The sequence below is a fragment of the Akebia trifoliata genome, chromosome 1, assembly GCF_017979445.1.
Source record: "Akebia trifoliata isolate Shusen 1 chromosome 1, ASM1797944v1, whole genome shotgun sequence".
NCBI lineage: Eukaryota > Viridiplantae > Streptophyta > Magnoliopsida > Ranunculales > Lardizabalaceae > Akebia > Akebia trifoliata.
This window is the reverse complement of record NC_141375.1, coordinates 21,440,939-21,453,654: the sequence shown is the minus strand read 5'-3', so window position 1 is coordinate 21,453,654 and position 12,716 is coordinate 21,440,939. Positions and strand designations below refer to the sequence as shown.

Sequence of the window (12,716 nt, the reverse complement as noted above, 5' to 3'; positions counted from 1 at the left end):
ACTACTCTTCTCAATGGACGGAACTTTTAGTCACGGTCCCGATCTGTGCGACTCTATCTAGGTAGTAGAGGAAAATCTAGATGGCTCTCTGAGAATGTTACTAAACCATCACTTACTGATCCTAAATTTGAATCATGGGAGATCGCCAATTGCACTATCCTTGGGTGGCTATTTAACTTCATGGAGCAGCGCATCTATACCATGTTCATGTATCATGAGACAGTTCCATCTTTATAGTCACCACTTATTCAAACATAAGCCCATACCAGGAATGACTCGAGAATTTATGAGTTTTATCGAGACATTGCCTAGGCTACCCAAGGGACTTAGAGTGTAGCTGATAACTTTGGATTTCTTCAGTCATGTTGGGAGAAACTTTCTCATTATGAGTTTTTGGCAGAGTTATCTTCAGAGGAAACTAGTTATATGGTTAAGAGGATTGCTCGACATCAGACCCACAAGTTTCTTATGAGTCTACATTCAGAGTTTGAGACACTTCGAACACAGATCCTCAACACCAATCATTTACCTTCTCTATTTGAGATATTTGCGACCATTGGCAGTGATGAGCATCGTCAGCGTATTGCTTCTCCTCAGACTCAGGTCCCTGACATTCTTTCTGCTCCAACTACAGATCAGATGGTCTTAGCTGTCAATTCGAGTTTCTCCAACTCTCGTACCCTGGATCAGGGAATCGTGGTCGTGGTAAAGGGAGTGGCCTTCAGTACAGTCATTATGGGAAGACTGGCCATGAGAAGGCCCGCTGCTTTCAGCTCTATCCTCATCTGATATCACGACCTTCCTCCACTTTGTTTTTGGGACAAACTACTCCTCGTGCCACTACTATGGAGTCATCATCTATTCCTTTCACTAATACTTTTCCCCCTTAAATTTTCCCTAAACCATACTTGCATCGAGAATCGTACTTTTAGTACCACATTCACGATCTAGATCAAGACATTTTATTTTCCTATAATAGCCCCTTCTCGAAGGTGGAAATTAATTTGATCGATATCCACCTTCGAGAATATTGAATTATGCAATTCTGGAAATTCTCCCAAGTATTGAACAAAATCGGATTCCCATCCGAGTCAGATTTGATTGAAACTACTGACTAATTTTTCAACCTAGATGAATAAAATTCTACTAAATTAACACTCATGACCGATTCTCTGACGAATCAAACTTGCTCCTACAAACTCCATGAATGAGTCAAATTCATGTTCAACTCCCTAACAAGTCAGACTAATTCCCCAAGACTTCTTGAATGAGTCAAATTCAATCTCGAGTCCCTAACAAGTCGAGCCTTTTGACCAAGTCAGATTCCCAAATTGTCGGACTAGGGAACTACATGAGCCTAATTCATATATGGGCTCAAGAAATCGGGCCCTCAATCCAGTACTTTCATAAATTACCCAATGCAAAGAAGTTTGACTCAACCATCTTCAATTTGACTCAACCAATAGAAATGAGATCGATTACTCCAAATGATTTTCCCATTGCAAAATTGGACTCCCCATGACATAGTTGAGCCAGAATCAGGGTTGCCCCCATTAATAAATTAGACCCCTACTTACCTTTCGAGAAACTTGAGAATATCTTAAATATCTGGCAGTATGAATACATTTCTACTACAAACGTTCTTGCTGCTATCAAATTTGCAGGTCCTCCACCACTTTTTCTAGATGAATTTTAGATGATAATGCCTCAATAAAAGAGTCTAAAAAATCTGAACTTCTTGCATAGCAAAGGATGGATGGATTCTCTCTGTAATTTTCAAGAAGGCTTGCCATGTCATCAAATTACCCGAACCGATCCGATGGCACTTCTCAAGCACATGGTCCAAATTGAGAGCCTTAGCAACCCAGTCTAACCCACCATACAAACCCTCACAAAACTACACATACCCTTCACAGGACCTATAATTTTCTAAAAGGCTTGTTGGAAACCAACAACCACAAGCCTCATTATATGTGAAAACCTAAACATTCAACCATCCATGATTGAGAAACAAGTAACAATTGTAAACATGGTCAACACAATCAGATCCACATGATCATCTAACATCCAGTTCAACATCACAATAAGCTTGTCATGGAAGAAGTATAGAAAAAAACAACCCACAAACACGATCTTTAATGTTGAATGCCACACAGACTCAAAAACTATAAAGTCACAAAATAATGGCTTGATTAATGCAAAAACATAACCGAGATTTTACTTGATACAAAACAATGCTTCACCAAAACTGTAAGGTTGGTTGAAAGCAGAAGGATCTGCAAGTTATTGCAATGGACACCGAGTCAAACGATCAATTTCTCTTTCTCCGACAATGGCACATAATTCAAGGGAAGTCTAATTGTAGGGTTCAGCCAGAAATAATAAATCAAAAATCTCTTTTCAAACCAAGGTATCCGCAGGTGAATGGGGTGAATGGGGTGAATGGGTAGGCAGAAGCTTCAAGCTTCCAACAAAACTACGTTGGACAACCCAAAGAAAAAGTTGGAGGATCATAAGGGAAGATGAATTGAGGAGCTCCATAGTGTAATATGGGTCTGCAAGACTACACCCAAGAGAGCAAAGTTATCACCTTTCCCCTTAGCACATGGGAGTGAAGCCATGACACCCACCAACAACTTGGAGTCGGGCTATCGAGATCGACGAAATTGAAGAACAACTCACCGAAGTCTGAATTAGGTTGACGAAACTTGGGAAAAAACCTTAGAAAAACTTTAAAGATATCAATAAGACAATGACAACTTAAAAGGTCCTATGATTGGAAGATTGAGAAAAAGATCTTCAAATAAAGAAATCTAGTAACAAGGAAGGTATTTTAAAATACCAAGAAAGCAAACATTGGAAAATGATGGGGGCCAATAGAAAAGGCACCCACATTGTAGATAAACCTAGGGAGGCAACTCAAGAAGGAAATGTAATAGAGGCACTCTAGGAGTTAGAATCGATCTTTACATTAGAATCTAACTCATGGGAGTCAAATTCAGTGTTTATATAAACTTGTTTGGAATTCATATTAGTATGAGAATTTAGCTTATCTTGGAATCGGATTCTATCTTTACTTAGACTTGATTGGGAGTCACATTGCACGGAGAAACTGGCTCATTTGTCAATCGAACTCGGGATTTTAAAAATCTAGGAGTTTAAAGTTTAATTGGGCTCATTTGGAAGTCACACACTATTAGGGGAATTCCACTCATTTGGGAGTCGAACTTGAGCTTTTAACTTAACTCTCAAGAGAGAAAAAGCTCATTTGAAGATTCTGACTCATTTCTTCATAGGAGTTTAATATGTACTTGTAAAATAAATTCATACAAGTAGTACTTTTGTAATTATACCCAATCTTTAGGTATATACATATAGAATGACATAATGGAGTAGCGTGTGAACCTTTTTCATATTTTTCATCTTCTTTGTGAACTTTCACCTATTTTGGGGGAATCAAGACCACGAGGGTGCAATTATAGAAATAACCCAAGAAAGATCCTTTATGGAAGTTTTTAACCACTAGCCTTAGATCCTCTTTGATCACCTCTCGGGAAAATTTATGAAATGCCATCAAGAAACCATCTGGACTGGAGGCCTTACCTTCATCCATCCCTTTAATGATTTCCCAAACTTCTTTTTTCCTAATGGTCTTTTAAAACCAACTACCCTAATCCAAGCTTATCTAGTCAAAATGAAGATCATCCAAGGATTGTCCACCTCTATGTCGCTCCATCATGGGGATTTATAAAACTCAAACACACCATTTCTAATGCTTTCTTGATCTCCAATGAATTTCCATTTATAACAAGCCTAAAGATGAGATTTGCTCTTCTATGACCATTGACGGCCGAATATAAAAAAAATGTATTGTTTTCTCTTTCCTTTAGCCATCACCCTTGATTTACACCTCCAACTTATCTCTAGAATGTTCTCCAATCTCTAAAATTCTACCTTCAAATTACATATCCTAGTGTTCTCATCAATATTGAGGGCCTACATTTCTTCTTTCTTGTCCAATGTTGAAAATAAAATAAAGTAAATTGCTTATCTTGGAATCCACCCTTCAAAAATCTCTTAATCCCTGATTTGAGCTTTTACTTGAGGGCTTTTAATTTGCATCTAAAATGCATCCCAACTCCACTTAAAAGGAAGAAAGATCTCTGCCACTCACCAATTTGATCCATGAAATTCAGGTGATTTAGCACATGTTTTCAAAACAAAAGGGATAGGTCAACTCATAACTTCTCTTGCTTCTAATAATAGGGAAGATTGATCAAACACTAGTCTAGGAATTGTATTTTTTGAGATTGATGAGAAACTCATGTTTTCAAAACAAAAGGGATACGTTGACTCACAACTTCTCCTACTTCTAATAATAAGCAAGAATGATCAAACACTAGTCTATGAATTGTATTTTTTGAGATTGACTAGAAACTCATGTTTTCAAAACAAAAGGGGTAGGTTGACTCACAATTTCTCATGCTTCTAATAATAAGGAAGAATGATCAAACACTAGTCTAGGAATTGTTTAATTGATGAGAAACACTTCTCCCAAGATATCAAACTAGATGTGTACAGAGCACACCTGATGGAATTATCATAGTTCTTCTTTTCTGAACTTATGGTCGAGAGTGCATTCTATCCCACATCCTTAATACTCCAAATGCTTGGGACAACACCCTTATCCACAGATTATCAACCTTCAATCATTATTTCCCATGGACATAGCCTTTAGTGGTGAACCACAAGACTTTGCGCCTTGTGTGTGATTGTTTTCTTCTATTTTTCTAACGATTTGGTATCATCATAATTCTATTTAATCCTTTGGATTCTATACAGAACAGTTGGGAGAACATAAAACCTGTTAGGTTCTTTGTCTCTATAGCAATTACATTGTTTAAAGGCAACAAATACTTGAACACCCATACAAAAAATTTATGTTTGCTGGTCAAATGGTTCTATGCCTCAAGGTCCAGTACTTGGACAGTCCATCCTATTTTTATGGATATAGATCACAGAAGATCATGCAGATTTTTACCTCATTCATTTTAGAATTAAGGATGTATGTACCATGTATAGACATGTATGTAGTGAAAACAAATGGTATCTTCTTCTGGAAATCCTAGCTATTCTTAGCATGATATTGGAGAATCTCATTGTATGCTTGCATATTCGTCCATAGGTCAAATTGGATATGTAATTATTGATTTTCATTATATTCATAAATAATACATACACTATTAATTTTCCTCTTTTTGGGCAATCTTAAAGAATCCACCTATCAAAAAAAAAAAATTTTGAACCCTCCTACCAATTAAAAGTTTTGTCCTATATAATGCAACAAGCATTACGAATATAAGCATCTTTTAATTCCATGATTCAAATTGTCTAATGCAATGCATTTGACAATTGGCATCTGATACATTAGCTCAAATCTGTTGCATATTTACCGAGATCAGGATGTGATAAATGGATTCCAGTCTTTTTTCTCAAGTGAACAAAACAAATAATATTACCAATAACAACGAACACAACCTAAAAGCACATTCATATATACATGTAGACCAATCAAATACTAAAAAAGATGATATTTCTTCTAGTAGCAATGAAAGAAACTGTGTACCGTGACCCATGGTTCCAAACTTTGAAAATAGACTTCAGCATTATCGTGCAAAGCATCAAGAGCAACCTTATCAACCTACACCAATAATTTCCCCAAAACAGAAATAATCAATTTTTATTTTTACCAGCACGAAAATCTCAGTAACTAAACAGGCTTCAAAAAAAAAAAAACTTACACGTTCGAGTTGCAATTTGCTTGGATGCTCCGGAAACTTCTTCGAAACCAGCATACAAATCCTCGGATGGTTCGGAATCACACCCGCTTTCCAAAATGCATCCGAGAACACATGAGAAACCGAATCGGGATAATCTAAAATCTGATTCAATCTATACATCTTAGCCAATAAACCTCCAGCAACATCAGTAAGTTGCAAGACCCAATTCATGTTCAAACCCTTATGCGATCCTCCTCCCAGGTTCTGTGACTGCCCTTCTGAACCAAAATGCTTCCTAGTCATCGATGACGTGGGAGAGTTCATTTCTTGACTCAAATATTCAGACCATCTAGATTGGTTATCCCATTCCCTTGATCTTATAGAGGTGGGAGACACATCTTGGGTAGAAAAATTATGTCTTGAGTTTGCCATGAATTAAGACCCTTAAATTCTCTGCAAATTAGGCTGTTAAAGTTAAGAGTGATAAATTACAGAATTTTAAACATCCAAAATTTAATTAGTTTCCACATTTCCTAATTTCAACTCCTCTAAACATAACAAAAAAGATAAAATTTATAAATCAGAAACTAAAATTATAGAATCTCAATCAGTTATTTGCTTCTCATTTTCTTGGATTGACAGGATTAGTTCAATTTTTATTCGAAACAAAACGAAAACAGGTTGAAAATCACTAGATTTGAAGAATTTCTAAGTGCATTTAGGCATCAATTTGCAGAGAAACAAGATTAAGGAATCCAAATTGAGTTATAGATGAAGAAAAACGAACCTTATAAGAATGAGTTTTAGTCTTCTATTATCAGTAGAGCTGCTTGATCGACATTAAAACTCGAAGACAAGTAGATCGAAAGCTCGAACTCCAGATCTAAGAATCTGAAAATAACAACAGTGGAGAGAGACTGGAGAGAGAGAGAGAGAGAGAGATTGTTTTTTCTAAATTTTAGGACAGAGAGGCTAGCGGTCGCGGTTTTTCAATGTCTGGGTCGTGGTCTCGTGGACTAATAAATGATAGGCACGTTCAATGTGCCACGTGGCTTATTTATTGGGCCATAAACCCGTGAATTTATCCACTCTTGGCGTGCCACATGTGGGATTAAATTATTTACAGTCATTAAACGGAAATTTACAAAAATATGTCAGGTCGGGCTGTCCGAAGCCCCAACTCCCGAGCTGAGTTCGTCCTTAAGCATGAATCGGATCTAACCCTAACTGCCTCAATACTTAAAAGGGACTTAGTTACACATCCAAACCTAATCCATGTTGGGTCTATGTACCTAAATCTCTTAGAATACCTAACTAATCATCGGGAGTAATTCTCCCCCTTAATCCATCGAGTAATTTTTGAGATATATCTCTTGAGAGTGACTCTTAAAGAGAAATTTGACTTGGGACACTAATTAAAAGAAATTTGCAAATTAAATAATTCAAAAGAAAGATAAAAGTTAAGAGAGCTTCTATTGTCACACCAATGTGTATGCTAATTCTTTGATGATTTATATGAGTACGTTTGTTATAGATTGTAACTTTTATTGTAGAATTTTGTATCTAAGAGAAGCAGAAGCTTAAAATCTAAGAAACTGTGTTTAAGAGAATTTCGTTTGTTATAAAAATTGATGAAGAAGTAATAGAGAGGTTGAATTGATTTTGTTGTTTAATCAATGATTTAAGAAAAATGAGGGGTGAGATTGTCATTTCATTCTCATACATTTTTCAATGTTGACTTCTTATAGTGACTCGCACATGAAAGCAAGCCCTAGATTGGGGTGGCATTAACAAAAGTTGGTGTGGCAATAGAATCTCTCAAAATTAAAAGTAATATTTAAGCAATAAAAAAACTTGACAAATACACAAAAATTTGTAAATGACACTCCTTTGTAGAATTGAATGATGTGTCAACATATTTTGCAAAAATATTTTATGAAAATAGCCCAATATTTTACAAAAAATATTGAATCGAACATATCTTTTTAATATTTATGAGAACAATCATGTACCCAATTTTATAATTATTTATTTTTACGAAAACTATTATTTGATGTGTCATTGTTTGAGGAATAATTTGACGAATTTAGCCTTATGCCCTTGAGTTGAATGGAACAAAAAAGGGAAAATAAGTTAATAGAAAATGCTATGGCAAATCAAAAAACGGTTAGTAATAATAATAATCGCAAATTTTCATATATATATATATACAGCCCTAAAGTTTGCCAAACATTTTTCAAAACATGGGTTAGAAGTTTTGGAATGTGCTGATTTTTTTGTGAGGATGATCTCTATGATGAGGAGATCATAATCACCAAAAATCAGCCTATTCCAAAGCTTCTAATCCCATCAAAAGTGATTTACAAAAATTGTGGTTGGTCCACAATTCTTCAATTTGTAAATTAGGATTAGAAATTTCAAAATGAACTGATTTTTGGAGAGGATGATCTCTTCACCGTAGAGATCATCCTCACAAAAAATCAGCTCATTTCAAAGCTTCTAACCTATGTTTTGAAAAATGTTTGGCCCAATGTTTGACAAACTTTAGGGTTGCTGAACTGCTCCCTATCTATATATATATAGGGTCAGGTTCAAGGACCATATGAGAAAACATATGTAAAAACAATATAACATTAATAAAATTTTAAAATATAGGTTAGAAATTTCAGATTGAGCTGATTTTTTGTGAGGATAATCTCTATGATGGGAAGATCATCCGGGAAAAAAAAATCAGTCCAATCTGAAACTTTTAACCCCATTAAAAGTGATTTAGAATGTGGACCGTCGATTTTTTATCAATTTTTGTCACTAATTTGTAAATCACTTTTGATGGATTTAGAAGTTTTTGATTGAGCTGATTTTTTGTGAGGATGATCTTTTCATCATAGTGACCATCCTTGCAAAAAATCAGCTCAATCCAAAACCTCTAACCCTTATTTTGAAAAACCATTGTTTTTTCATATGTTTTTACATATGGCCCTTGAACTGCCCCCATATATATATATATAGGGTCAGGTTCAAGGGCCATGTGAGAAAACATGTAAGAAAACTTTCGTTTTTCAAAATAAGGGTTAGAGGTTTTGGATTGAGCTGATTTTTTGCAAGGATGGTCACTATGATGAGAAGATCATCCTCACAAAAAATCAGCTCAATCAGAAACCTCTAAATCCATCAAAAGTGATTTACAAATTAGTGATAAAAATTGAAAAAAAATCAACGGTCCACATTCTAAATCACTTTTAATGGGGTTAGAAGTTTCAGATTGGGCTGATTTTTTTTTTTTTGGATGATCTTCCCATCATAGAGATCATCCTCACAAAAAATCAGCTCAATCTAAAATTTCTAACCCATATTTTAAAATTTTATTTACCGCCGAAAGTTTTCTTACATGTTTTCTCACATGGCCCTTGAACCTGACCCATATATATATATATAATCATTTGTATGAATATCTAAAAACATGGTTGATTCTGTAATTTTGGCAAAATACAAAGTTATTATAGTAATTTTCACCAATAAAAGGTGAAAAAAGGTTACTAAAAGTGATAATAGAAGCTTGTAATTAGTCTTGGACAAGATCATGATCTATGAACTGAGCAAAGTCTAGATACAAGCCCAATCCTCTATCTACATGATTACCCAATTATGAAAAATATATGCATATTATATAATTTAGGATCTATGAACTCGTGAAAAGGAATTCATATGTTCACACACAATCTCAATCCAATGATTGTGATATATCTTAGAGATTCAAAATATGTTCTCTTGATATGTCTTTTATCCCGATTGGATTTTACACGATTGGGATTGTGTGTGAACATATGATTTCCTTTTCGATGAGTCTTCTGATCCCACCTCATATCTTAATAGGTACGTAGGGTTACCGCAAATTACATATTGTCAGGATTAAACCTATTGTTTAAAAAATTATGTCAATTGAATTTTGACTTCTGAACTAAAATTTGATTACGTCTAATTGGTTGAATCTACTCCAAAAGTAGTCAACTCAGATTAGATAATTAATTATGTCGGACTAAACCTATCGTTTAAAAAAATTAAGTCAGTTGAATTTTGAGTTCTGAACTAAAACTTGATTAGGCCTAACTAGTTGAATCTACTCCAAAAGTCGTCGACGCAGATTAGATAATTAATTACGTTTTTTTCAAATAAAAATAAATATTATTAAAATTTAATATAATTTGTAAAAGTTTTAAATATTTATACATATTTGAACTCACATAATTGACTCTTGGGCTACCGATGGATTTCTTCTTTTTTAAATCTGGTGGTATCATTCATCGGTTTCTTTAACTATATAAGATAGTATAATGGAGGAGTACAGGAAATGGTCCACTTCTGTTGTATGTAATCATAATCACTGGGCCCCGTTTCTACAGTTGACTTTTGTCCTACTGTTGTGTCGTATTGTTGAAGTTTCGACTTATTTTTTTAATAGAGGTTTTGGTTTGGGGAGGAGACATACTTAACTTAGACATTAAGCCATCATGATTTCAAAATTAAACTCCTATTAGTGAAAAATCTTATTCAACTCCATGCCTCATTAAGTCGTGGTGTCTACGTTTTAAAAACTCAGATTCCAAGATGACTATGGCGAGTCATCTATAAGGTGAGATCCAAGACAACATGTCCAATGTTTTCTAAATATTTGTCAAATTTTCATGAAATTCAACCGAGTCAATATTATATATTTGAGTTTAGTTGGAGTGATCTCAAGTGGGAACCTCATATTGCACTTCTTGACAAGAAAGTGGATAGGAATCAAGGACGGATTTAGAGTGGGGGCACTTGCTCCAATTAGAGTTTTTAAATTCTATGGATTAATGTGTTATCGAAACAGATTTTAGCGACAAATAAAAAAATCTGCCACTATTGCTCTTATAAAAAAAAAATTCTCTCATAATTGCCCCCATAATTATTTTTTTCACTCTTCATTTTTTCCCACAAATTTTTTTCTATTCTCAGTTGCCCCCACATAAGCAAAATCCTGACTCCACCCTTGATAGGAACCATAGATGCTTTTTCACTTATATCGGTAAAAATACATCTATGATTCCTATCCACGTTCACGTCAAGAAGTGTGATATGAGATTTCAGCCTGAGGTCACTTCAGCATTATTCTTTATATTTTTGTATTGGACAATTAATTTCTTTTATAAGTTAAAAATAGCGTATTCTAAAAGCACTACATTGTAAAATTGGTGATATTAGATTTACCCCCTGCAAATTATAAGATGAGGCTTACCCCCTTGATTATAAGTAATGTTGCATATTTTTTAATGATTTAATGGTAAAATTTTAATTTTTTTTTCAAAATGTTCTTTAAATACTTAAATTACTAAATCAAAATTTGAAAAATATAAAATTTTCACAATTAAATCATCAAGTAAAACAATATTGATTTATGATCAAGGGGGTAAGCCTAATCTTGCATTTTACAAGAGGGTAAATATATAAAATCGATTTAAGTCAACTTCACATCGTCTGGGATAACTAACACCCTGGTTGTGGGGGTGTTAGGTATTTTATAAATAATTGTTCTTAATTTTTGTCTTTTTGTGAAGTTCTTGATATAAAAAAATTTGCCTTTTCATGACCTTTGGATTTGTTAATTTGGACAGACAAGTTTGTTGCATATATACATCCATTTGCCAGTTTAAACCAACTCCATTTGTTGGGTTATCCTTACTATACATTCTATATTATATTCTTTAAATATTGTCCTATTCTAGATCACATTTTCCTTTCAATTATAGATTTCTATCTTGAGATACAAGTTAAAAAATCAATGGTTCTCTATGCGCTGCCACATCATAATGTCCGACGAAGGCAGTCCAGCATTTTCATTTTTTTTTTTTTTTCACTTGTAAATTTATTTTGCGCAAAGGAATAATTAAGAATTTTTTTTTCTCTAATTCACTACGAAATAGAGATCATTAATGTTACTAATTGAATAGTTTTGTGCGCAGAATATCTTTAGACAGGACTACTTGGGGGCCAAGAAAAATGGGTTTCAAAGTGGAAAGTTACTATAATCATGGTTCAAAGTTTCATCTCATTTTAAAATGTTTTGATAGAATATTCCAATTGTAGTCGAAACTCAAATAAAACCTTAATTCCGAGACATTTAATATTTTGGGAACATGTGGATTGAGACTATCTACATTTTCTTTTGTTTGGAATATTTCCTCAAGATAGTACAATGTGCCAAGCCCCTTATTTCCAACAAATGAGGTGAATGCATCATTTTGTGCTATTTTCATAATACACACACACACATATATATATATATATATACTCGGCGTGGATAAAGAATACAATTAGGTTAGTCTGAATAAGATTTCATATCTTACTAAAGGTCGTTGGGTCCACACGGATTGCCAATTGGAAATGCTGGCTAGAAAGGTTAGTTGAAAATTGTAAGAGCTTCCTAGAATTCATTTTGCACTAAAAGATTTGGAATTTATATAAGGGAAGTGTTTGGAGATCCTAAAGAGAGCCAAACATTTTGCCACACATTTTTCAAAATAGAGGTTAGAAGTTCTAGAATGGGCTAGGCTTTTTTTAGGATGATCTCTATGGTGAAGAGATCATTCTCATAAAAAATCAGCTCATTTCGAAACTTCTAACCCTGGTTTACTAGTTGAAGAATGGTGGACCGTCTAATTTTTACAAACCACTTTTGATAGGGTTAGAAGTTTCGGAATGAGCTGATTTTTGGTGAGGATGTTCTCCTCATCATAGAGATCATCCTCACTAAAAATCAACCATTCTGAAACTTCTAACCCATACATTGAAAAAATGTTTGGCTCTCTTTAGGACCTCTGCACGCCATCCTTTATATAATGACTAAAAGCCTAGTAAAAAAAAAAGGTTATTGTTAAAGACACCCCACATAATTATTAGGATCCTTCG

The 12,716-nt window shown here is 34.3% G+C and overlaps 1 protein-coding gene across 1 annotated transcript in view; it reads right to left on the bottom strand.

Annotated features, from left to right (window-relative positions):
* The window catches only part of GRL (transcription activator), a 63,535-nt gene extending 56,768 nt beyond the window's left edge, over window positions 1-6,767 (bottom strand). Inside the window, exons 1-3 of the mRNA XM_086441677.1 lie at window positions 6,568-6,767; window positions 5,802-6,233; window positions 5,627-5,701 (exon numbers count right to left, since the gene is read on the bottom strand). Coding sequence (XP_086297803.1) covers window positions 5,627-5,701; window positions 5,802-6,212 — 486 coding nt within the window. The 5' untranslated portion in view covers window positions 6,213-6,233; window positions 6,568-6,767. The remainder of the gene's footprint in view (window positions 1-5,626; window positions 5,702-5,801; window positions 6,234-6,567) is intronic.
* Window positions 6,768-12,716: the final 5,949 nt, after the last annotated feature.